The 27,583-nt window shown below is 43.8% G+C and overlaps 1 protein-coding gene across 4 annotated transcripts in view; it reads right to left on the bottom strand.

Moving 5' to 3' along the window:
• Positions 1–27,583, bottom strand: part of DOCK5 (dedicator of cytokinesis 5) — a 103,774-nt gene that overhangs the window by 58,967 nt on the left and 17,224 nt on the right. For 2 of the 4 annotated variants that reach the window (XM_021375125.1, XM_021375124.1), the window contains exons 5-6: positions 18,543–18,728; positions 974–1,057 (exon numbers count right to left, since the gene is read on the bottom strand). In XM_021375125.1, the coding sequence (XP_021230800.1) occupies positions 974–983 (10 nt within the window). In that variant the 5' untranslated portion in view covers positions 984–1,057; positions 18,543–18,728. Of the gene's footprint in view, positions 1–973; positions 1,058–17,576; positions 17,769–18,542; positions 18,729–27,583 lie in introns of those variants that run through there. The other 2 variants (XM_021375123.1, XM_021375126.1) reach the window with 2 other exon arrangements.

Below are 27,583 nucleotides of genomic sequence, written 5' to 3' on the forward strand. Positions count from 1 at the left end.
CATTGAATGTCACTCTGTTAAACAGCTTGTTACAGACCAAGCAGCAGGGCTGAACAACAGCCTTCCTATAAAAAAAACCAAAGAAATAAAATACTGCAACATTTTGGAACATGCAAGATGCATCCTCTTTATTGCAGCAGTTTTTAATTGACAAAAGCAGCTCATTAGTTAGTTGTATTAAGCACTAAATCCACCTTCTGCCCCAAACACACTCCTCACTTTGACCCATGTCAGTCTAAATACATCAGCAACATAATCTGCTGTGGCACAGAGGAACTGGCTGGCATTTCCAGCGTCACAGTCAAAAAGAAATTGAAAGAGAATAAGCTGCTCAACAAGCAGCTTGTCAATCCCAGCAGTGATACTGAAGAAATTTTGTACAAAGAGTCTCTTCCAAACTGATGCTGCTTTGTGAAAACAACTGCATTTCTATTTTGGAAAGAGCATCTCGACTTTGGAGAGTGCAGACACAACCTTCCACACCAAGTAGGTAGTAGATCGTTCTTTAATTAAATGGCTTTGCTCCTTTCTTTCATCTACCACCTCCTTTGTCTCAGATCAAAGAACTAACTGGGGTTAAAAGCTACTTATTTTCTTCTTGTTTCAGCTGGATTGGTTCATCACATGACTAGGCACTGGGCCTAGCACGAGGAGGAGCTAAGATAAACAGGTGTGGTGCAAAACCAGGAACGAACAGCCAGAAGGGAAAGCATTTCCTTCTCCAACAGTGCTGCCTTGAGCTGCCAGTGAAACCTTACCTTGACAAACCTCCACCAGGAACAGCAGAGATGTGCATTTTTAATACCCTTTAAAGAAAAAATTAAGTGCATGCAGCAAGCATTACCCAACAAGCTTTGGGCATGGAAGATGTATCAGACCTAGGTTTTGAACTTCTGAAGTCTGCACTTTAAGTAGAACAAATCAACATTTCTAGTTTCAACTGCGAAGTACTGGGAAGCGATTCACGACCTACCTTCATACATCTCCAAAATGTGAACGGTGTCGCCGACCTGCAGGGAGAGCTCCACATCTTGGACAGCATCGTAATTGTAGATGGCTGCAAAGGAAGGAGATGGGGAGAGAGTTGAAAAACACATCATGAAACCTTGAGGTAACCAGATTCCGAGACCTCGTATCTTATCAGCTGTCAAAAGCAGAAAAGGATTTTGGAAAAGAACTATAAAATTAGTAAGCTATCCTGGAGGTATGATACACTGGAGGAGCGTGTAGCGTATCCATGTCCAGATTTTATCATTGGTTCCTTCCAGCTTCACAAACATTCTCACCAGCTCAAGTCAGTCTTTTACCTCTAGGAATAAAGACCCATGACACCTGCCCAAAAGCCACTTATTACCCCAGACAGAGGCTACGGATCAATTAGATAATTGTCATTTTTTACTAGCATTTCACAGGGCTAGCTAGGACACAGCACTCACAAGCCTAGGTAAAACAATATAAATATTCTGCCATAAGCAGAAGTGACACCATGTTGTATCAAACCCTTCAGACCACTCGCTACTAAGGGGTCTTCCCAGACAAGAACCAATCTCAGCAGGAAAACTTGAGATTCCCTGCAAATTTAATCCCTACCAAAGATAAAGCTAATCTGAACGCTTATCGGATTTCCAGCAGGAAGAGGATTAAGTCCCATGCTTCTGAACTGCCTTGTCTCTGGAACTTTCATTCCACCAGGCAAAGCAGAGCTGTCCTCAGCTTCCTCGAGGCCTGCCAAGGCAAGAAAGCTGAAGTTGAGTTTGCTTTCCAACCAACACAAGTGAAAAGGTGCATAAAGCAGCAAGGAAAACACTTCGCTATGGTTGAATGAATTGATAAATCAAGTCACACCAGACCATCCCTTTGCCATAATGAGATTATCTTATGTATTTAGTTAAAACACTGGTGGGTAAGCACAGATGATAAAATTCACATCTGAAATGTAGCGATGCAGCCTTCTCAAATGTGCTGTATCCACACCTCTAACTGCTTCTAGAAAGCTTTATCCCAGGAAACAGCATTAGTGGAAGAAGCACAGCGCTTATTTTTAACACGGCAAGCCCACCAGGTGAACTTTTTCCAGAGGATTGTGGATAAATTCGTCTGTCTTCTGAGGGTTTGTATTTCAAGAACACTCTCCGAAAATTAAATACAAGAACTTGGGCTCCAACGTTGGGAAATTCGCATCAAGCGCCTATCATCTCCATCAAGATGAGGTGTATTGCTTCCTGGCCGGGATCCAGCACAAACAAATGACTGTGGCTTACCACACCGGAAATTCTCTCCCATACACTAACTTTCTTTAAAATACTCCAACTATAAATAATCCAGGCGAGGCTGGCAGGCTGTGAGAATCCCCGGCAGGGTCTGAAATAAATGCTGATCGCAAACAGACATTCTTCCACTGTAAGGGCAGTGCGTGTTCACAGCGGCCCCAATTCATGCTGGCCACACTCTGCAGGGCCTGCAGAGATCTACATGGTGTATGTGCAATGTGCAACGTGCAATCTATGACACAGTCATCCAGAAGGTTACGGGTGTGTTACTGGACTTTTGCTCCTACAGCATTAACCAACATCCAAGCTACCCCTCCCTCCCCACAGCAAAGCCGTAAGCCAAGATAATCAGAACGCACGGCGGAGCTGGATATTCAGTTCAGACACCAAAAATGCCCTGAAGTAGAAACTTCCAACAACATTTTTGCAGAAAAACTTGTATAATGTTGAAGGGCAAAGTCAAACAGAAGCATGCACAAGTGTAGATCAGAGTATTCCACTGAGCGCTACCATGTATTGACAGATGCTGAGGTCATAAATTAATCCGAGAGAAGAACTGGTCAACGTTGAACGCGACTCAGTTAAAAAGAAACCATTCTGCTAGATGCAGCAAATAATTCTGCAGGGATCTGCAGAGGTCAGCATAAAAGTGCAGTGCCCAGCCCGAAGGAAAGCAAACTCCCCACGGCTATCCCTCCTGCTGCAGTAACCCTGCCACATCACCCCTGCTGGGATGGCACAGCTCCAAATCTCCCCCGTGTGCAGCAGGAAGCGGTGTGCATCAATAAAACAGTTCAGGCTTCCTAGATGGGGATGCTGCAATGCTCAGGAGGTGCTGTTCCCCAGATGGAGTTCAAGCATCAAGTCTACGGACAGACACTGACAATCCTACAGCACTGTCAGAGTTAGGAGATTTAAACTATGGCACCTTAGCCAATTTCCAACTCAGTTGATCATGTTCTGTCCATTGAAGTTCCCTCCCGTGGTTACAACCAGGCTGCCTCGCCTTCTGTCTTCAAACTCTGTTTGGAAATTCCTGTTTCATGGCTGCGCTGTGCTTTTTAGGAATGCACACGTGCTTATACATACAGGGATTCCTACACAGGATTTCTAGATGTCTTGGGTTTTTTGGGGACAAACACACATTGCATAAATGCAAGTCTGTATTTTTCCATAAAGTGCCGCTTTAGCTCGGGACAAAAGAAGTCTGAGCAGCAGCAAGTGTCCAGCAGAAAGGTGGGCGGGCATCAGACAAGCCTTTCTTTGGAGAGCACAGACAGTTAATTCAAAAGCCAAGAGCACAAGAAGAGGGAGAAGTAACTTAGCTCCCTTCCCCTCAGAGGACACAGCAGCCACAAGAGAAAGAGCCACTGCAGCTCCTTCTCCTCCCCTGCTTCCCATGAAAGACTTCCCACCCCAAGAAACAGCATTTATAAGCCAAAGGAACACGCTTTCGCCACCGTACATCAAAGAAAAGCAAGATTTGTAGCATCTCACTTTGCTAGATTGAATTAAACAAGAACAGAGGGCCAGCGTATATAAAAACTCCTGCCCAACGGTTATGTGCAAGGTTATAAAAGAGGAATTGCTGGCATATTTTCCCTGGGAGCTTTGCTGTTTGCAACTGATGCTTCCTGCTGCTTCCAGTCAGCCCCCTCTGAAACAGCCCATCCGCAGCTATTTGAACTGGTTAGCCTCTGCTTCATCGTGTGTATTTAATCTGACCTCTTCTCAACTTGAAAGAGAAAGGAAGCTGCGCATAACAGACATGGTCATAGCATGAAAAAATAAAAATCCTGCACATAAAAACCTGACAGTGAGGAAAGAAGGGAAGAAATAAGTGACTTCTGCCCCAGAATTTGTAAGAATATTGGAACATAAGTCTTTTCCCTTCAAGCTAAACTTGCCGAGATTTTGTCCTTTGAAATTCACTTCAGAACAGTAATTGTTCCTTTTATTATCCTGAATGAAAAGCAGCATTGAAGTCTTCGCAAATTTATTCTGAAGAAAGAGACAGAGAAAGAAATCATGATCCCTAAGAGATACTGGGTTGGTTTTAATGATCACACTCGTTGCACTGCAGGCAATGCATGGCATTATTTCATCCTCGTGAAGGAGTTTGTTTAGCAGAAAGTAAGTGTAGGAACTATTTTCTTCAGCTGTGCATTCAGCCCTTGCACTGCACTGGCAGGGAAGGGCAGAGCAGCAAACACCGGCGCTGGTTTGAAAAGGGCAGCAGATAACTTGATGGCCGATGACAGCAGCTGAAGTTATACAGGTGAAGATAAGGAGAAGCAGTTTTCATGCTTGAGGGCAGAAGGCGAATCCTCAAAACAGAGCAAGGGGAACTCCACTCCACCAGCATTGTGCAACTGGGAGGGCGGGCTGGATGTTGGGACACGCTGCTCTGTGCTGGAGCATCACCCAGCAGTCATCACCAGCAACAAAGGCTGCCTGGAGCAAAGGAAACCTCGGAGGTAGCCTGGGCTTTCCAGCACAGCCAGGGCCCAGCATTGAGTTTCTGAAGGCCCAGAGTTTGATGCAGGCCGGCACAGCGCGGGGTCAGGATGGGAAGAGCAGGTTTGGTTATGCCACTCTCTCCAATTGTACGAAGGCACCGCATTAATCACAGCACATTCCTGAACAGCAAGAAGCCTCAATGTCATACATGGGGTGGAAAACCATGCGAAGCACAATTATACAGATAGTTTTGGCAAACGTTTCAGTAAAAGCAGTGCCAGGCTCACTCCTTCAGCTCCTATCAGCAATATCTATTTGGAGGAAGGTGCAGCCAGCTCCAGTGCCACAGACATACCCGGCCTCATTGGAAGAGCCGGCGTATAAAGGATCTCTTGCACTAATGCAGTGTCTTTCAGGCAGTAACACCAACACAAGTTAGGCAGGTAGCAAATGTTCTCTTTTACATGCAGAGAAACCGAGGACAAAAAGCTGAATTGAACAGCATACGCAAGTAATCTGAAGATAGTAATTAAAGATGAAGATTAAATATTAATTCCTCGACCCATTTTAACCCTAAGGCCATAACTCATTTGCAGGTCTCTTCTTAAGGGGAAGCTTAGCTATAGTGTCTGAAATTAAAATGAAGGAGGCAGAAAGTGTCGCATACCATTTTGCGCACAATTCGAAGTAGAGTAACTTGCTGAAACGCATTTGAAATGTGGATTATTGGCCCGGAAAACACAAACCACTGCAAGATCCGTTATCTCTTACTTGGCTCAAAATAACCACCCCTCCACCCATCCCAAAGACACGATAACAGCTTCCAAATACCACTTCTCTGAAGCCTGCCCTCACCGCTATCTGATAGGAGAGGGCTGTGCCTTGCTTCCTCTGAACAAAGACTCGCATTCAGCGCTGGAGCAACAACCAGACTTCATCTCATTACATCTTTCAACGGAGGAGTCAAAAACTACTGTACGGGAAACAGAAGTATGCGCTTTCATGCTGCAACAACCCCGTGTCAAGAAGCGGCCTTTAGGCTGGACAGCCCCATTTGGAGAAGCCTGGTATGCCGTCTGTTGCCAAGACATAGCCAAAAAACAGTGGCTTTATTTAAAAACAAGGAACTGCCCAAGGAATTAATTCTTATTGGGAACAAAGGCTTTTTGATGTTGGAGCAAAAAAACTTTCTTGTAACGACCCAGGAATTTGTGCCTGAAGAATTGAAAATAGCATAATTAAGATTTATATGTCAGACATTTGAAAGAAAATAATAAGATGGGGTTCAACACTGTGAAGCACACATATTGTTATGCAAAATATGACTACTCCTGAATGGGTTGATGTTGACATTCAGTCTCGATTCCGCAAAGTTCTGAGTGAATCCCTTGCACTTGGAATGCAAATAATTCCGAATAATGGCATTATTTGGGTAGGAATGCTTTCATTATCAGCCATCATTAGGCTTCAGAGTAAACCATCTCATGAGCTAGAGGTGGGCTTTTAACATGCTGCACATTTATTGTGCCAAGGTTAATCTCACACACACGAATACATTTGGAAGGCTCTTTGCTCATTCATAAATTCATTCTGAGTTAGCTTAAAAATGAGCACTTAAAATCAACTGAGAAATTAGATAAGATAGATAGTGCAGAACATGGCATGGCCTAAGCTGAATTCTGTAAATGTCTGTTTCTCTATTATTTCCTTTCTTTTGAGAACTGTAAGATAGCAAGAGGATTCACACGATCCTCCACATACTTCTAACACTCAGAATTCCATCCTAAGACTATGCCAATAACCAAACTCAAATAATAATGGTAGTTGCCCACCTGCCAAGGTCAGAAGAATGTGATTCTAGATGCATAGTTGATAAAAAGCATACTAAGACTAATAATCTAAGGCTTAGCAGAGTCTGCCCTGCACAAATAGTCTGATTGCCAGACTGGGACAGGGAAAGATTTTCTCTTTTAGTCACACTATCATCAACACTGGGATATTCCTTTCCCCACCACAGGCTGTGGATCATATGCCAGGATCAATGGTTCAATCTTTTAAAAGTCTGCTTTGCAGAAACCCAACTTAACAACCTCAGCCCATGGGAAAAGGAATGGCTTCACAAGCATTACACCAGCGTTCCAGCAGGATTATCTAATGGCCTCTTATGGCTTTCAACCTTACCGACTAAAACCACGCTCCGTACCACAACAAGACTCTGCAGCAAGTGGCAGATCCAAAGACAAATTAGCCCATGTAGTTTAATTAGAGCTTCTTAGTAGCTTCAGATCAGACAAACTGAGATAATTCAGAACCGCTGAAGCAAAAGACATACAAATATAAAGGACAAATAAATAATCTTCATCTTTTTACGTCTACACAATTCCCATTACTCACCTTCTCTTCAATTATTTATAATAAATTGTTAATACCACAGTAGCTGCCTGAAAACAAAGGAGATTCTGTTCTAGTGGTACAGCTATACTGCAGTCAAGGACAGACACCCAAAACATAATGCTTATTTGGATACCAAGCAATAATGTCATCACAGCATAAGCTTTTTGCTTCTCTGTAAGCATGCTGGGGTACAGCTAGCCCACTGCAGATGCTTCTGTGACCTGAACAACACAGATAACCCCAAAGACTTCACGGTTGGTTTTCAGATGAACAGTGACTTTTCTGGGCTTACTTTTCTATCAGTGGCTAGCAGAGTGAGACTGCAAAGCATTGGTTATTGCATTATGACATGCTACATCAGTGTGGGTAGATGTAACACTGCAATAGCACGTCTGTGTCCATTGGAATGAGCACATGCAGGAGCAGCCAACCTGGCACTCGTGCACTAAAAGCCACTTCCAAGTGCCTAAAGATGACAGTGCACTGTTTGTTGGGTCTGGAAGGTAGTCCATGACTTCATGGTTCAAAATCCAGCTGCCAGAAGATCTTGCTCTTTCATCAAGCCAGCTATCCTTTAACTGACAAGGAAGAAAAGAAGTCAGTGACACCAAACTCCATTTGAGTTTGAGTGGTACTCAGTTCTGAAAAATGCAGCAACAGCTGCCAACATTGTAATTACTGCTGCACTTCTGAGAAATCTCAGATCCCAGTGCTATCAAAGCTGCACCTTCCACCAGCTCTCACTTCACACAACACATCTACCTGGTGCGTTAATTACTTCTTTCATTTACTAAGATACGTGTAGAATCACAGAATTGCTCAGGTTGGAAAAGACCTTCAAGATCATCAAGTCCAACCACAACCCAACTATACTACCCTAACTCTAACAACCCACCACTAAAATCTTATCTTCATGGCAGCAACCTTCCCAAGATGCAGGATGCAAGACAAGACTGCTCCTTTTCATCTCCTGGTGAGGCTACAGGAACTAGACACCAAACAACAGGTGCCCTATAGATCTTACGACGTTAAAGGGAGCTCGATATTATTCTAAGGTGCACATCTTCCAAGCCCTGCAGGTTTATTTCACATCTTTGAAATCTGAGCCACAGGACCGAGCCTGAAAGATCCCAAAAATGCATCAAATCATAGTCTTGTCCTTTAGAGCCATCATTATAACCTTGTTTCATCTCTTATGGGACCACAGAAATCAACAGTTTTGCCACTGGCTTGAACTGCACCAAAGTCTGTTTACATTCAGGTTGGCCAGGTATCACAAGAGTTCAATAAAACCAATCTCCTCTCTATTTTGGAGTGATTTGGAAGAGAATAGGTACCTCAGCACTGTGGATAAACTTCTGCAAAAGAGGGGATTCGTTCCGACAGCCTCTGATTACTGTAGTACTTACATTCCAGTCTTGACAATTGCACATACCTAGCAGAGTTTTATACCCTCAGATTTTGAATGTTCCTGTTTTTATGGAAACAGATGCTCATTTATAATCACATATAACAGCAAATGAATTTTACGAAGCCTGTCTGTAATAACCCTTTCTTCTTCCTCCGATCCTTCAACTTTGCAACTTCCATTTCGATGCAGAATTTACAGGAGTAACTTCCCGAACAAAGTTTCCAAGCAGATGTGTAGAAACAGAAACAAAAACCCAACACCAAAGCCATCACTTGATAAATGGGACCACTCAGCTAATTCCCAACTTGAAAGCGTGAGGCACTTTCAAAAGAATTAAGTGAATTTGCCACTGGCTTTAAATTACTGTCCTAGATCTTACTGGGCAAAACATCAAAGGAAAGAAAAAGAGAACTTGGAAATACTACTGTACAGAACGGAGTGTTACTATCTAATGAGTTTTCGCTGTATGCATAACTTCCAGAGGGAGCAAGGACAGAGATGAGAGGGGATCTAATGAGTAAAACACTTGAGCACGGAGTCCAAGTGTGCCTACAGGCTCAGCTTCACCATAAAGTTCACCCGAGTTCAAACTTCAACATTGTCTCTTGCTGGCATCACACCTACACATAGCGACTCTGAAGTCAAGCTGAGAGACCCACAGGGAGAACAAAGCTAAGGGATTCCATTCCACCAGCTGCAAACCCAACTCACCAGGAAGACAGACACAAATTTGTGTACGAGTGTTCCCAGGCCTCTGATCATTTCCCCTTCCCATCCATGAGCTCAGAAAGAGGCAGACAAGCTCTCCCACAATTTGCATGAGATGAATTCATAGCACGGCTCGGCCTTCTGAAGAAAAAGGATGTGCTGCCAAAAGCCTCACTGCTGCCAGCAGACAGCACCTCTGTGCAAACTCCCCTGAGCTAACTCATGCTGGCAGGGCTAACACGAGCAGCGTTTCTAATAGGGATAACCATAGGGATTGCAGTTGGCCTCTGTACCTTCAGCACTTCCCATGCCACGTGGGCTTTGCAGCAGATCACTCTCCCATAATGGATGGCTGTGGTTTCATTGATTCATGTTTACAAAATGACCCAGGGCCCACGCAGGGAACTGACAAGGCATGGTGAGATAACACAGCTCCTCGTTGCCAGAGACCTTCCATCCCAAGTGCTTCCATCTTGCCATGTGTCTCAGGTAACAAGCAAATGGAAAATAGAAGCATAATAGTGAAATGAGGGACAGGAAGATTTGGCTGGGAACTAAGGGATTTACTCTAGAAGGAAAAAAGAAAACAATAGAACAACAATGGCACACTTGATATTGATTCCTTTGTTGTAAAAAAGAACGAAGAATAAGCTTCTCCCAACTTTCCTGTAAGCAGATCAGCCATAATTACACTGCACAAATTGTAAGGAGATAAAGAATTTGGACATGGGCACCATGTACAACAGCCTTCCATTCCTTTTCTAATGCTGTTTTATTCCTGTACATTAAGCTCCATCTCTCTGCAGCCTGAAGCTCCCATTACATTGTCAGAGCACTGAGAATTTAAGTGCGGCAAGAAAAAGACCTTATTCCTTCTCTAGCCTATTCTTAATGTAAGCTAATTACTCCCATAAAGAACAAACAGACAAAAACACAATCAAAAAACCCTCCTTCCAAACAAAGTGGCCACTCTTTACGACATTCTGAAACCGTATTAGAACTATATAGCTGAAGCTGAACTGTTTTATTACTGAGGAGGATCAAGGCACCAAGCTTCCCAAGAGCATAACATTATTACTGTTTCTACTGGATCTCAGTGAACACTTTGGCCAGATTCAGCACTTTCCAAAGCAAGGTCTACTTTTATTGCAGCAACACCTCCAAAAACTGGAGCGTAAGAAGTGGCTAAAGGCTCTCCATGGAACAATCACAACTTTTTTTTAGATCCATTCTGACAACGTGCCAGACGCCTATCCGAGAGCTTCGAGAGGCTGCCAGTAGAAGTCATCCTTTAAACAGCATTCCCCCCCTCTACTCCTGGGATATCTTTCTAGGAGGTACAGCCTGTTCTGTACCAAGAAGACATTTATTACCATTTAGGCTGAAACCTTAAATTGTCTTTGCAACTGGCCCAACCAGCACTCTTAACTTCTCCAGTCTTTGAAGCCAACTATGAAGTGTCCACCCAGCAAGCTGTCCAGCAACTCCTATTTACACTCCAGTTCTATTAGCACAGTTTTCCTGGCAAATGCACCAAAATTAATTACATTGTTTTAGGCATTCTACAATAAATGAGATGCAGGGGATGTGAAAGCACAGTTCTCACGTGGCAGAGAGGGGATAAATGTGTTTATGACTCAAGACTAAGGCAGTTTTACATTTGGCCATGTTTGCATCTAACCATGGTAGCATACACAGGATCTCTCCCCCAAAAGCACCAACCCAAAGGAACATCCTATCAGTCAAGTTAAGTGCAAGTTAATTGGCAACAAAGTAGCTGATTTAAATTAAAGGAGCTTTGGCAAACTTCTGCTGTACATTTTTCAGCTTTCAAATGACAAGGGAAGATCATTTTTCCTTTATTCCTTCTTGACTGATATGCTATGGGTTGAAATTCTTCCAGTTTATGAATTTGTATTAACTTTCTTTTTTTAATTGCCTTAGTTCCTAACTGCAAAATAAAGTCCCACAGTAAAAGAACTGCAAGAATATGCAAGAGACCAGCGTGAAACTCAGAACTACCCACAGTCACCACTAGTGGAAGCCAGTATGTACAGCCTGCTGACACCTCTGATCAATTAGACTCACCCCCTAATTAATAGGGGATAGCTCAGCAAAAGCCCTTGAAAGCAAGTGGCCATTTGGGAAGCCTCACAAGAGCAGACTGGAGGCTTGTCCATTGCTAAGAAGATGAACAGACCCTGAAAGTCAAGACTTGTAGTCACGTTTCAAGCTGGATAGCAATGAACTGAAGCACCCAAAAGTCACAAGACACTTGCAGAAATACTACACCTACTTTTCAAAGTCAGAGCAAGCCAAGGAACGGTTACAAGTCTTGTTCTTGTCAGCAGTGCCTTTGAAGTCTACAGGATTAGTTTCACAGGGAACTACTTAGGAAACAGCATTCACCAAAAGTAAGGGAAGACAGACTCAGGCTAACGCAGATTAACAAAAAAGAGGAAGGACTCTGGAAGCAAGAAGCCATACACTCAGCTTACACCCCAAATACACTTCAGACACTGCAGATAAATTGAGAACCTAAATTAAAAGAATCCATCCTTCTGGAGACATACAGCTGAGCTGTTCTGCTGGGTAACTCAGCATTTCTACCAAGCCGGAGTGAAACTAAAATTTAAGAAAGCACCAACATGAAAAACTCAAGCTCAAGAGAGCTCGCTCCCTCCGTCCTCCAGCAGCACCCGCTCTCCCAGGCTCTTCTATATATAAAGACTTTCCATGTACTGGATACGCATGTAGACCCCTCTTCTACTGATTCAGCAAAGAGGAAGTTCCTTTCAGAAACATGCAGAAGAGAAGAATGCACGTACAAACAAATCTCGAAGCGCCCAAGTTTATTTTTCGTTGAGTGAAAGCCACTGGAAGGCTGTAACCTCACACTGCAGAAATCAGGAAGGACAGCGTGAGAACGTTGAGCCTGGGAGCTTGCAAGAAAAGGAGTTAAAAACATTTCAGATCAGCTTGTTAGCAAACAGCACAGTGTGCTTTTCTGAATGAGGCTGAATGAAACAGGAGAGTATGTTGCTGTCCTCATGGCAATGAACAGCCCTTCAATTCTGCTTGAATTTATTGCCAGCTGATTAGCTTACGTCAAAATAAGCCTTAAACTGAAGGATAATATTCACGCAGAGGGCTGCAATAATTTAAATGTATTGCTCCTTTTCCCTGTCCCTTTGAAAGCAACACCTCACGTGCAGCTGACCTGATGCAGTTCTGAATTTCTAGTTGAAGATCCCTACGCACACCGCTCTGAAAAAGGTAAAAGAATTTTCCTTAATCTGGGCTATTTGCATGTACATCATCTGGAGCCCTTCTCAGGAAGCAGGGACACGACAGAGTGCTCTCAACGTTCCAAACCAGCAGCAGTCTGCAGATAGGGTAGCACGCAGCAAGTTGAAACAAATATGACATTTGCTCTAATTTGACATGAAGTGCTGCTACCAGCAGAGAAACTCCTTTGATCACAGGCTGTATTTCAAGACAACTTTGCAGAAGATATATGAAGTTTGAACACGAAGCCAATAGCTGATGGCCAAGCGCATCAGAAGTTATCACAAATCAAACCATTAGTAAGAAAATCTTATTCTGCAGCACTCTCTCTTCCTCTCTGATCCTTCACATTTCTGCTCACATAAATCACAACTGTAGCTGGCAGGCACTGGTTTACATTTGAAAAATTACTGCCATTCCTAAGACATGACGCAGCTGATTGTAACTCAACCACCACATGGTATTTCAACAGAGTAAATACTTCGTTGCAACAAGAACAGTCCTATGCGCTGCTCCTTCCAGCAGGGAAAAATATAATGAGTTTAAAAGGTCACCAATAACTACTAGGGTTAATTACCTGTCAGTTTAGCAAAAAAAAAAATCTATTTGATGCCCCCCCCCCCCAAATAAAAGATGATAGAGTGCAAATGAAAGGCTGCTATTTGTGCACGTAACAGGTAGTTTCTATTGGTAACATGGCTAAGGTACTTTGGCCATTGCAAACGGCCATGCTTCTTTTGGAACTGGGTCAAAACAAGCCATCCCCTCTCAAAGAGCCACCCATGTGTACGCAGAGTTGAAATGCAACGCTGAAATCCCTGGAATGGGACGTGAAGAGGCAGAGAAAGCTTGGGAAATAAAGCTGCTCTGAAGTTTATCAGTCTTTGGTGCGTTTAAAATGCACCAAATGGACCCAAATACTTTCCACAGAGCTGCAGAACTGCGTTGTTCGATCAGCTTCCCTCCAACCCAACGTCTTCTAAATAAAAGATGACTATGATTTAGCTAAGAGTCTAAAGATTACTAAAATACACAGAATTCATTCATATACCTCACCGACCAGGGAAGTTTTTGTGGGCTCATAATAACGTATTGAGTTAAATGTGTAACAGTTTGAGAAGACCACAGGCAACAAATAATGCCTTTGGTTTCTCCTGCTCTTTCTAAGCAGAACAACACACGTGGCTTCCAGTCTTCTGCTGCAAGCTCTACGTTTGCTGCTGGCTTGAACCATTTTGTGGCGTGTGGAGTGAACGCTCCATTAGAGCTTCCAGCTGCAGAGGATCAGATGTGAAACCTGCCCAGTCCTTTCCCAGCCCCAGCATGCAAGCTCTATGGAGCAGCTGCTGTTGCAAAACCAGGGTGAATATACATTTCAAGAGACAGTCATACCATTGCATCCAGGTGCCAGCCACCAACCTCACACCCAAACACAAGCCATTCTGGACCTCAGGTCTAAAGCTTTTTCAACAAACTCATTAGTTTCTCATTCTGGAAGACCAGATTTGTGGAACGACTGTAGAACACGTGCATCCCCAAACCAACTGCAGAACTGTACATAGACACTTCTCATCCTGTTCGTTCACAGCCAACTACGACGTGGAAAATACACGTACCTGATGCATTGTTACACTCATCTGGAAACTGTTCTGGCTAGAAACTCAGCACGTTTCCTTTCTGAATTGGTTTGGAACTGGCTCAGTTCCCTGGGCTAGCTTAGCACACCATCGCTGCTCTTTTTTTTCGGACTCTCGTGGCACGAGGTAAGAATCAGAAAAAGGGGTCCAATGGCTTTTGCTGATAGCAGCCTGGATTTACACTGGAATAGAATAGTTAATGATTCCACAGACTCCAGACTCTCTCATATTTGGTGCTGAAGCCATTAATACTTTTTTTTTCGCAGTCCTCAAAGAACATTTTCATGTTGAGAACAGACAACTACAGTTGTAAAAGCAATTCTTTCTGAAGTGCAATACTTCAGCTGAAGTTCATGCAAGCCCATGTCACCGCCAGCAGGAAAAAACAATTACATTGTGGACTCCCTAAACCCTAAGTTAATCATTTTAAAACGAGCAGAAAACAGAAGTTGAAAATTGTGGGGTATCATTCTGATATTCTTTACTGCAACACAAGAAGAGTTTGCACGAAAGGCACTCTGCAAGTGACAACTTCTTTAAAGAAGCACTAGCCCAAGAGCAGACTATTTCATTTCATTTGGAGCAGACCACCCAACTTCAGCATCTTTCCTTCCCAAACCAGAGGTGAAGCACATTGCAAGGAAGCTTAACGAAACCCCCAAAATCCCACTGCTTCAAGAGGAATGATGCTGCCCATCAGATGATCAGCAGCGTCTTCATCCCTTTACAAAGCTGAAGCTTCCAAACCCAAATCTCTTATTGGGTTGAAAATTCATTGGGAGTGGGAAACTGCAAGTTATTTGCCTCTCATCTGTGTTCCCCTTAGGATGCTGTAATTTCCAATTCTGATGTTTTCCGATCTCTTTTCTGTACACAGTTTCAAACCCGGTCCATGCACCATCTGTAATACTGATGCTAAAGGCAGCAGTCTTCAGGTTTAACCAACTGAGAACAGAACTCCTGGAAGGCAGCAAACCCATCTGAATCCACAATTAACAAATCTGTAGACTGATCCAGAAGATCAACCGTTCCAAACTGAACCGCAGAAATTAGACACGTGACACTGAATCACACTGTCAACTTCTTGGAATTTCTTTGTGTTTTGGTATGATTTACAGGGTTGTGTTTTTAAAAATGCAAGCAGTTCTGTATTCGTTTCCAAAGCAGGGCTTAGTAACAATCACAGCATGTGTTTATTGTTTCTAAAATCAGCAAACTTTCTGTATTTATACTTCACAGCCATCAACTTACCCATGCTAACAGTGAATGGTGTTCTTACCCTCTAATGGTCTATACTTGACAAGCCAGTGGTATTCCCCTCATTAAATCACCTTGATAATTGGCACTAACAGGCAGCTTGGTTAGCAGATTATCAGCACAAGAAGCTCACAGTTTCCTTTCAATCCACATTCAGCTTCTTGAAACTGAGGCATCAGGAGAAAAAGCTTCATGCCCCCTATCTTTTCCGGACAGAAGAGGAATTTTTCCATCTCATGGGATCAGTCCCCCCCAGACTGGAATACAGACCCTACAAAACAGCCATATACACCCCAGTCTACCTACAACGAGCAGGCCCTACTATTATTTCAGACAGTCAAATTAAGCACAAAAGCAAAGAGGACTGGCATCTGGGTGCAACGCTTCAGCACAGCACGGGGCGCAACCGTAGATGGGAAAGTGACAAGTCTGAGAATACCAAATTGACAGAATTAAGATTCATTAACACCACGTATCAAGCACTGCCTGACAAACTTTGTCGCTGCATAAATAATTCTGCTTGCTGCCTGTGGATTAACCCTATCGGTTGTGCTATGAAATAAAGGCCAGAGCGACAGCCTCCACGTCAGTTGGGTCCATGAGCACGTCCAGGAGACATAAGGATCAGCTGGCTAAGACTGAAGTGGAGACTTCCTACCAGCACTTCTTATGGTTGGTAACATAAGGGAAGAGGTAGCTTGCTCTCCACCCTGCTTACTCACCAGCCAATGCCTTTTGTGGAGAGCAGCTTTCATAATCAGCAGTTGGCTCAGGCCTACAACACAAAAAAAATCACCCTGGAAGCGAGAAGAAATGTTGACTAGAGGAGTGCCTCTGATTCACCCTACTGCCCAAGGCCATTCTTCAGGTGGAAGAACCTCGGAAAGGTGTGTTTTAAAAACAAAACAAAAAATAACACATTAAAAAACACATCTAGCTCAGCCATTCGGATCACGATTACATCGTTTACTTGATTATAATGGCAACATTTTTTAATCCTGACGCTCGGAGTAATCTCACCAAGTCATACGTAGCCTGCTCTCCCATGTACAAACAGGCTGCTCCCTACGCAGAAAGAAACAAAGTTCAGGGTGTAGGATATTCCACACCCTCCCTGCGACCAGCGCAGAACCTCGATAAGATTGTGCTGCACGCAGCTCCTCCGAAGTCATTTAGCCAAACTGAACCTGCAGCCCTGCAAGAAGCGGGCGGCCTCCTTGCACAGCCACCTGGAAATCAGTTCACTTCAAATCCCACGTGCAAACGTGCAGGATGGGCTTCTTCACCCTTCAGCTCACAGAATGAACAACCAACCTCACAGGAGCTTTGCAAGCACGAAAACAAAAATTCTCCTTGCATGAATTATGGAATGCACGGGGCGCAAAAGATCACCCTTTAGCTAACATGAACTATAAGGCGTCGAAATCAACTATAAGGAACTGTCTGTGCCATTAGCGGTTTCCTGCCTTCTGTTCTGCGTCCAAATCTTGCAATCAAGCTCAAAACTGTGCGGTTTTTCAATTTGTCACGCTCTCGCCAAAGTGGGAACTTCTCTCTGGGTTAGGTTCCTCCTAGAGAAAACGGAGCCGGCGTTCAGACATCCCCTCTGAACCGCCACGAGGAGCGCGGGGCAGCAGGCACAAGCTGTCAGCTCAGCCCTCCCCGTTCCTCTCTTTAAGCTGAAATATCACAGTTAAGATTTCCCCCCACCCCCAGCGAAGAGGTTACCCGGGATCCTGGCTTCCCCCGCTACAACCTTCTTAAGGTGTCATTGCTACTTCCATCCGCATCTCCTTCTGGGGAGAGCAGCAGGCGGATGTGCCGCTGTGTTAGAGCCGAGACCAGCAGGAGCAGAGGCAGAATCACAAAGGTCAGCCCCGAGCAAAGCTCCGGGGCTCCCAGGGCGGCAGCTGAACCCGCACTGGAACCGCTCTGCGGCTCCAAAGAGCGAACGCCCGCAGCCGAACTTGAAAGTGGAAGAGGGCAGAGGCTGAAAGGTGAGAAATACCCAAAGGAGGAAGAAAGGAACGAGGGGCTGCAGCAGGCACACCGCGCCGGGGGAGCAAAGCACCGCGAGGGCAAGGGGAGCGGAGCCGCGACACGGGAGAGCTCCGCGAGGGGAACGGGGCAAGGGGCCGAGCTGGCACTCACCGACCCCGTATTTCTCCCGCTTGGTGGGGATCCAGCGGGCCATGCCTTCCCCCGCGGCTCGGCTCAGAGCGGCCGCTCGCCCTTCGCCCCGGGCCGGTCCGCCATGCTACGGAACTTCCCGGCAGCCGCTCTCAACTTTGCTGCCTCCCCGTTGCGCCGAGCAGAGCCGAGCCGAGCGGCACAGAGGGAGGGGAGAGGCGGGGAGGGGGGGGGAGGTGGCACGGCTCGGCCCGCCCCGCCGGCACCACCCGCCCCGCCCCGGGCTGCGCTCGGCCGCCTGCTGCCGGTGCGGGGCTCCGAGACGGATGTTTTAATATTAAACCGTGAATCAGTAAGAAAAACAAAAAAGGGTTATGGTAAAAGTACGCCGAGAACGTGGGGGGGGGGGGGGGGGGAAAAAAAAAAAAACCGGGCCGGGGGGCCCATTTTTAAAAAAAAAAAAACCAAACGCGGTGTTCTTGTTTGAGTTGGCACCTGGTGATGTCAGCCTGCGCTGAAGTGCGGTGAGCTGGGACTTGAGAGAGCATTTAAAAGTGGGGATAGGGAGACAGAAGCTGTGTGCCTACCTGGATCCTGCCGTGCAGGTCTGAGGTCCTGACCTGAACCAGACTGGCTGGCTTCCAAACTCGCGTTGTCTGTGGCGTGGCAAATTGTCTGCGAGAGTCGCACTCGATAACGCCTACTGCTTATGCCCTTAATTAAGCAGCACCACTGCAAATCACACCAGGAGATTCTTTGCAGAGCGTCACAGCTAAACTGGGAGTGGACCTGAGCGCGTCCCGGTCCTCACTATCTCCTTGGGGTTGTGAGTCATGAGATCCGATCTCCGTGCCTGCTCTTTGCAGCACGCCCGTCTCCCACAGCAGGCAAGGCAAGCTGCGAGCGTTCTGAATAGCTGAAAACACAACCACCTGTTTGACTGCGCTGAAGCATGAAAAATCCGGGGAGATCACCTTTTTTCATTACCTTACATTACAAGGGAGAAGCACTGGGGATGGCTCTTTTGCTCAGCTGCTGCGTTGCCCTGGGCAGATCGCTTCGTCTGAGCCCCAGATGCATCCCTCGTGCATCTTCACAGCAGCTTTCCCTGCTGCAGCCTCTCCCATCTCTGCTTCTACTACATTTCATTTGCCTTCATCTTCACTGGCGCCTCTAAGTGGTAGAGAAATATAAACAGGAATTAATTACTGGCCATTTGCACTCCCCAACAAATAGCCTTGATCCTTGCCAGCCAAAGCGTTCAGCATAAGTACACTTGGTATCACTATATGCCATAGTACCAGCATATAACATGCTGTGCTTTTAACAATACCTGCTGATCCTTGTCAGATGCTCAGCCCGTGCCTTCGTTGCACGCACAGCACATTACTCATCCAGCCGTGGTGCACTGCAATGTTACACCCACTAGACAGACAAACCCTGCTCTGAAATGATGTTCTGCCCTGCTCCCAAGGGATGCTCGTGGCAGGACTGGCGCTCCCAGCTGCGTTCAGGTGCCTGCTTCTGAGCCACTGACCATCACAACGCTGCAGCTTAAAGGTTGAGTATGGACGTGGGCTCTTTCGATATCTTCACGACACCTGAAGCTTCCACAGAGTATGTCAGACGCGGAACAAGTGATAAGAAAGAAAAATTTGCAAGGTGGAACCGGTTAACTCATTTGTTTTTAATAAAAACCCTAATTAAACTCAGCCACCTGTGCATCAGACGCTGCACTGAGACATACTTGAAGTCCTGGTTCTAACCCATAAAATCCTACAGCTGCTCGAGCTGGAGGTTCTGTAGTCCCCGTAGGGATTCCATGGAGAGCTGAGGGTTCACAGGAATTGCACAGTGCTGTCCAGGGCCAGCCCCCCTCACCAGCTTAGGGGGCACCGAACGACTTCTTAAACTTGTGGGAAGGTATATTTAGATATTTTGAAAATCCTTTTATTCTGGAAGGTTTACTCGTTCCTTATACAAGGGTAATACCGCAACCACTCCAGACCTTAACACAGAGAGCAGTGTAACAATGCTATCAAGGCAGTTCAAGGGGCAATGGGTTGTTCTGAGCCCCTCTGATCTGATACCAGACTGTCTGGATGTGGCCGTTTGCAACACGTGGCAAAACAAGTGAAGCAGGGGAAACTTTGCTTTTCTTGCATCGCCCTGCATTCCTCTCTGCCCAGGGAGCTCTCCATCCATCCCCAGAGTGCTCCTTTAGCAATGCCTGAAGTGTTCTTCTTGTAAAAGCTTCAGTACTTCAAGCCAAACGTTCCTCGCTGCAGTTCAAGGTGCCACGTGCATCCTAACACCCAAACTTTGTTAAAACTCCACTCTTTAGAAAGAGAAAAAAAACCCATCTCTTTCCTTACTGGTAAAGTTTTCTTCCTTTCCTTTTTACTTATGCTGAGCAATGGCTTTCCATAGCATTACCCCCAAATAAAGCAGCAGCAGTACCTGGTAGATGACCAGAGAGGGACTGCGGAAAGTGCTTGGATCTGAGGCCAGAATATTAAAGGAGCAAAGCGTTAGGAAGGCTGTGACATGAGTTTACGAAAGAAGACCCACATTGTGGCTGCCAAGGCCTTTGGCTGGAGGTTCTCTAATCGAGACTCTGCCAGCCTAGAAGCTTGATTTTACTGGAAGATTCCTGTTGTTACGGCTGAGCTGGCTGAACTGAGCCAGTATTTTCCAACCCAGGTAAAGCAAATTCTTGGCAGCAAATGAAAAATGGAGCTAAACATGAAAGACGGACAAGCAGCAACTAGAGTAGCTGGTTGCTTTTTGCTGCTGGTTTCAACTGAGGTGGAGATAGTTGAATGATTTGTTAAATACAACGATGTGCAAGTGTTAGGGGCACAGGGAATAGGAAGCTGCAGCTACCACTGAAAGTAGGTTTTATTGAGGAAAGACTTTTATTAATCTTATTTTACCAAATATTCATGTATATTTATCTTTCAGCACTCATGTGCTGTTTAAGCAGGGGTACTGATGGCAAACAGTCTGGACCCCATTCTTCTCTGCCTCTAACAACAGCAAGATAGATAATTAAATTATCATCAGGTTTACAGCAGAGATTAACCGTGTTTACATCAATACCACATCAAATCCACAAGACTGATGCCATGCTACAGATCAAAGCTGGGGGCAATTTGGGTGACTAGGGTTCATACTCACCTCAGTGCACTAAGAATGTCGTATTACTTTCACCTTTCCTAGTTGAAAGAAGAGCACGTTTGCAATTCACCTGACTGCTGGAGTAAATCCTTTACCTAAACTTTGCACTTCAGAACTTGAAGTCAGAAAGAGCCCCGCGTCCTAGAAACATTTCTAAAGCGCTGCTGAACTGCGTCTCTTGCTTCGTGGTGTAATTGGAGATGAAGAAATGTAATTCTAGTGCCCTCCTATGTTCCAAATAAGAACTTCAATAGCTGAAGAATAGGCTGACCTTCACTGGATGAATGGAAAAGGTAATGGAAAGTTTCCCCTATGGTGACACTTAGAATCCAGGCAGGTGACTGCTAAAGTTCTTATCTTGCTAGGTTCTGTGCATAGACCGAGAAAAAGATGGCACTTGAATCAAGCAGCTTACAGTCTAAATTAAGAGAAAGAATGGAAACAGCGGAGAAAAAAAGTAATAAAACTGTGTTGTTCAGTACAGAACTAAGTGGTCTTAGCACACATCAAAAACCTTCTACCACAACTCAAGCCATCTGTTCATTCATGTAGTGATTCAAGCCCTCCAGCTGATGAATGATCAGGTATAGATCAGGAATGGGCCCTTATCTTCCAATCACCAGCAGAAGTCATAAATAAAAAGCAACAGAGTAAGCCATACAAGCAATTAAATATGCAAACACATACACACACAAGAGGAGAAAGGTTTTTGCCCATCTGCCTGTACACGTTTTATCATGCAGTAACCTTTCACTTTATCTGAAGATCTCGCAGCCCAGATATATGTATATCTAGCTGACTATTTCACTGCATATTTTGTTACCCAAATAAGGAAAATGCTTGTACTACAACACTAGCTTGCATTATTGTATTGTCAGCGCATTTTGTTGTTCTGCGAAAGGAACACTGATATTTCTAAACAACTTTTCAACAAAACCACCAATTTCGCTGGCAATCTTCTTTTCTGGATTGTTCTCTGCCAACACAGCTGTGAGGAAGTGCAAGCATTCCTTACCTACGTTGAGGCTCACAGCTGCTGCTACCCATCTTTTGATTATCACATAGAACTCATGTACAACAAACTCACACTGAAATACCTTCTCCTATTTAGAACTAAAGAATAAGCAAATGACTGCTCATGAATTATTGCAAGATCCCTCTCTTCTGCAAATACAGTTTGTTCTGTCCTCCTGCAGGGATGGAAGGAAACACTTCCTTCAGTTTAAAAGATATATAGCAGCTCTATGCACAGCTCATTGACCCAAGGCCTAACGTGAATTGGTGTTCACTTTCCCTGTTTTATTTATATAGAGTATAAATCACTTATTAAGGAGAGCATGCAGTATTTCTTTGAAGAGGGTAGAGCAGCAAACTCCCTGGGAGTTGCTAACTGCATATGATAAAAAGTGTTATCACGCGTGATATTTTGGATTGACAAACAAGGAGAACAGTGGGTAAGCAATGTTTCTGAGAGGCCCAGTAGGGGAGAAGATGCCGTGTAAAGTTATTGCTTTTGTGTAAAAATCCCAAAAGTAATTATACAATTATGGTGCTGAGTTTTCTTTTCCAAAACCGAGGCACGTCTTGGGGACAGATTTGTAAAGGTATTCAGATGCTTAATGACATGAAAGGTGACTAGCAGGAATTCGAAAGTACCTCAAATGCTAAATCCTGTTGAGTAAGTTTCTCTGAAAGCCATTCAGGCTCAGCTTTGCTAGTGTATTTCCCAGTTCATAAAGATATGATATTGCATGCCCCCAGCACCGTGCCATGCAGGCTTATCAGCCCAAATCCAGAAGTTGCAAAGATGCTGTCTTCATATGGATTATTACTCAGTTGGGTTCAGGAATGGTTAAAGTCTTCCAGTGTAAACGACTTCAGGATCTGCCTTCAAATATCAAGCAGACACACATTTCTTGGAGAGGTCACGAGGACTTTACTTCTCCTTATCAGCAGCAACTGGCACAGCTAGCAGCCCTAGCCTGGGACAAGTCTGAAGCCACAAAGTTATGCAGTTCCACTGGATTTCCTCCACGTCACCCCTGCATTTCTTCAGTCCTAATGGTGCAGAGCTGTTGATTTCGGTAGTTACGCCACTGCTGAGCTGGGGTAACACAGCGCTGAGTAGCACCATCATTCATTAGACAGGCTTAGCACTTTTTTCTCAGGAAGAATTCTAGATGAGAAGTAATCATCTCTGTTTCATGATTTTGTGCAAAAAAAAATTCCAAAGCCATCTGAGTACTGAAACCTGACTCTTTTTCAATTAGACAGGAATGGGGGCTATAACAACCCTTAGGCAGCTTTGAAAAATTCTGCCTTGATGTATCCCTAGGTCAGCTGAAAAGGTTCTGAGTAATCAGTTAGTTGGCGTTTCCATTTTAATAGCTTTGTATTTTTATGTCTGAGTTTATTACAATTTCAAAGCTCAGTTTCCCTACCCCTCCTCCATCTGCCTCTTATTAAGGATTGATAGAAGAATCTTCCCATCTAGTCTGCATTTTCTCCAGATGGTAATCTCTTCCTTTGTTCAGGCATGAATCCTACCCATGCAAATCAAAGCACCAATCATGCAATCAACTTCTGCAACTGCTGCAAAACTCCAATGAAGCCACATATCCTAAGGAAAGGACAAGGTGTAACATGACATCTGTAACACTTAGTACATTCAATGCTGCAAATGCCAGTGTGCTGCATGGAGACATTCACTCACCTGCTCCAATACAAGCAGGCCAATACCTCACTCCTGTAGGTTCTGTTAAGTCCCAAATTCAATACTCCTGACTTAAAATGCAAGGAGATACGATACCTCAAAGGGTAGAGCATTCAGAGATCTGGCTTTAAAACTACTTTTAACTATCTTCATCATCTATAATTCACTTGAGCCCATTTATTGCTGCCACAGGCACTGAGAAAGAGTCCCGTGGGCCAGCATTAAATTCTGCTCTTCAGCTCATGAATGAGCTACTGCTGGAAGCAGTGTTAGTAACTCATTCAATGGACATGATCTTCAGTGGATGTAAATCAGCATGGCTTCATTGAAATCAATTGTTTTGTTTGCTTTTCACACTTCATGCTCCAAATGTTGGTCTCGACAATGACAAACAGGGTTGTGACATCCAAATGTTGGTCTCAGCAATGACAAATAGGGTTGTGACATCCAAATGTTGGTCTCAGCAACGACAAATAGGGTTGTGACATTAATTCCAGTTGGAGATCACTTGATTGCTGTGTTTCAACTTGGGATAACAAGACCTTTCCTAACAGCTGGATATTAAATTGTTTGATCTTGCTTTTGAGCTCCTTTTAAAAAGGTTAGCAGAAAGCATAGGTAAAGGTTATCTTGCAGTTCCCTCTCTCAAAAAGACTGCTGCATGCGTGATGAAAGGTTTTGCAAGCCAGCAGCCTCAGGTAAAATCTCAATCAAAATTGCTAGACTTAAATCTGTGGCTATTTCTAGGGAATAACAGAACGAGCAAGTTTGACAGAAATAGACTTCAAGCTTTTATTGCAAATTCTGTGAAGATAAAGATCTCTGTAACCTTGTTCTGTCAACAGTGGATCTGAAGAGGTATGAGCTACCCAAATGAAGTCTGCCATAAAACCGTGAGCAATGTCAGCACATTTAAGGAAGCAGCAGAACACACATTATCAGCTGATAGAAGTGAGCAGTCCTTTACCAATGTCAGTGCTTCCATGTAGATTTGCATGAGCTGAGGTCCTGCCAGAGGGGCAGATACAGATCTTTAATGCGTGACTGAAACGGGACAGAAACTTCCACAAGAAATGATCATTATCAAGTCCCATGACTAGTTTGGTATTTCATCAGAGATGAAGAAAGAAAGAAATTTGTGGATGTGTCCGAGTCTTGTATCTAGTTCAGTTCTGGCTTACTTAAAACTCCCTCGGCGACTGATGGGAGCTTTACAAATTAAGAATGACAAAAAATTGAGAAGCAAGCAGCTCTTTCTCCAAAACCAAAGCCATTTCCATTCTTCACAGTAAATTAGCCTAAAGAACAAGCCCAAGGAAATACAGAGCATGGGCTTAAAGAAACTGTTTTCACTTTTTTTTTTTTTTTAAAGGGACACTAAATCATAGAGGAAGAACAAATTCAATGACAGCACCATTTAGAAGAACATTCCGTGGCTAATTGCTGTGAAGTGAGGAGCAAAATCTCATTTTCTTCAAACTACGTTAGAGACTTTTTCAGAGCCTGCAACATAAACCTAAGGATTCCAGATTCCCATACTCTGCTTTGGCTGTTCTATTTGACCCATCAGCTATTTTATTGCAAGAAAAAAAAAATGATAGAGTTCATCCTCCAGCCTCAATTCAAGAAAGATTGCTTTGACAACTGGTGGGTTCACTTATACTCCTCTGCCTCACACTGGTACTAGTCTACCAAAAAGCCATGAACTGCTGGCTCTTCTTTCATCTGGTTGCTGGTTTCTACACAGCTAAATGGTCACAGGGTTATATTTTCTACCCCTTATTCATTATTATATTACAGCATAGTTATTCGTTTTCTGAAATTGTTTCTATATAAGCACTTGAATACAGCAGCTCCTTGAGTGGTTTGGAACTGTGATAAGAGAGCACAGAATTCTGCTAGATTTGAACCAGCAAAAAAGCGTCCCCAGGGCAATATTTGTTTTATGACACCATTTCACACTGTGAATATCTCTGGGTTCCTTTGTCCTAGCTGACTGAATAATTATTGTGGAGATAAGTGTTTTGTAGAAATGTACTGCTGGTAAAATACCTTAGTTTCAAGGCCAGCTTACTGTGGGGTTTGTTATGCTATATTGTTCCTATTTACTACGGAAAATTAAACCAGTGAGATGCAACAGAGCTCAGTTAATTGCTGGATGGGAGAACAAACATTGTTGTTGCTGCTGTTGTGGCACTCTCCACCCACCCACAGGAGACATTTCATTGCAAAAGATGAGAGGATAAAAGATCACTGAATCTATAATTACTCTATTTACAAAGCACGGAACAGCAAGGAACGCTGTGATGAAAATCTGTTTTAGCACTCTGTGTAGATAGAAAGGCATTGTGCAACACTTGAGTTGAAAGATGAAGCGCTGTTAGCCAGCGATGGGTATACTTGGTTCTAGTTGGTAGTCTGGTACCTTAGACAGTTATTCTGCTTATTTACACCAGTAGGAAGAACTCAACCTGCTTTCATTCTCCTGCTTCTTTCCTACCACGCAGGTCGGATCTCTCAACTGGGGCCTCCATGGCAAAACTGCAATAGAACAGTAGCTTCCAAGAGGCTTGCAAACTCTCATTTCGTATTTTACTTTTGTTCCAGTGATCCCACTCTTCCCTCCTCTTTGAGATCATGTGAAAGATTAAAAGGAGGAAGCGCTGGCAGGCATTTTCATTAAGAATCACTGGCTAATTCCAAAGTGGCTATTAGTAGAAGCCCTCTTGCAATGCCTGTGGTATCTATCCATCACAGATGAATCATGGATATCGACTATTTTATATTTTAATGCAACTCTTACATCTTTAATGTCTGAAGAGCTTGTTCCCGAAAGTGTCCTCAGCAGGGAGTTGTGTGGTCAGATTTAATCAAAATTTTCAGGGCTGGAAATGAGCTTCCAATAATTCTTCGGATTCGTGAGCAAGTGTCATACTTCTCTTTAGCAGACTGCAATCAATAATTTCTTGCTTAAAAGCAGCACTCCTCCTTCCTCTGCTCCTGGGAAGTCTCTATGTTGTGTGTTATTACAAATCCAAGCCTCCAATTTTGGCAGTTAGGATACCAGAAATCTAGAAACACCTCTTTAAGTTGGATGCCTGTTACATACAGGAGTAGAGTGGGTTTTTTTTTCCCCAAGGAGTTCAGACAATTTGTAAAAAAGAATAAATGCTTTTGCTGTAGAGCAGAAGTTGGTTCCTGACAAAACCAGCACAGAGATTTGGTTGGTGGTTGGAAGATGGAGACTGAGATGGACAGAACGCAGCAAGAGTAGAAGATAGTAGACTGTAGTAGTAGATCAGTAGTAGACTGATCCCACATGAGTTTGATGTTTGCCTGTCTCTGCTGTCATATGTGATTATTTCTCAACCAATAAACTTATGCTAATAAAAAATTCAAATCTAGATCTTAGAACTGGTCAACTCAAGCTAACATTAAGTGCTGTAGTTTCTAAACCCACCCACAAACAGTGAAGGCATCCAAGATGTCACCCAATCTAACAACAAAACGCAGATGTTGTGGCTCAGACTAATCTCCACTTAGCATGAATTTAAGTTAAAATGAGATGGATATGGTTTATTTTGTTGTAAAAAAAATAATGGTTACATGCAAGTCTTCAGAAGTTTTAATCTAGAACTTAAGGGTTCTGGATATTGTACATTTCCTGCATCTTCAAAAGGTGAACTCCTTATATTTACTAAGAGGATTTGATTAACTTACATAGGGAGTTTTGAAATCCTTAGAGGAAATGCTCTGAATATGCACCAAGTTTTACACGATGCACACTTACTAATAAAAAATAAAAGACTATGTTTGTTATGACTCAGTTTCATTTGCATAGGAATAAACAAGCACATTAATAACATTAATATATATTCATAGTCCTAAGAATTTCTCCATTCATCTATTACTGGTTCTTTTTTACGAGCTTTATCTTTTTAATTTTTTTCTTCAACTTTCTCTTTTCTCCATTGAAAAGGAGGAAAGATGCATTCAGAATATGGAAAAACAAAACTGAGAGACAATACCAATACATAAACACTTTTCCTGGGACACTGCCTGATGCATGCAGTACTGCTCATAAGAGAACGCCTCTGGAGCTTTACACGTCCTCTATATAAGTCAATCCTCTCCA

Source organism: Numida meleagris, chromosome 21 (genome assembly GCF_002078875.1).
Source record: "Numida meleagris isolate 19003 breed g44 Domestic line chromosome 21, NumMel1.0, whole genome shotgun sequence".
NCBI lineage: Eukaryota > Metazoa > Chordata > Aves > Galliformes > Numididae > Numida > Numida meleagris.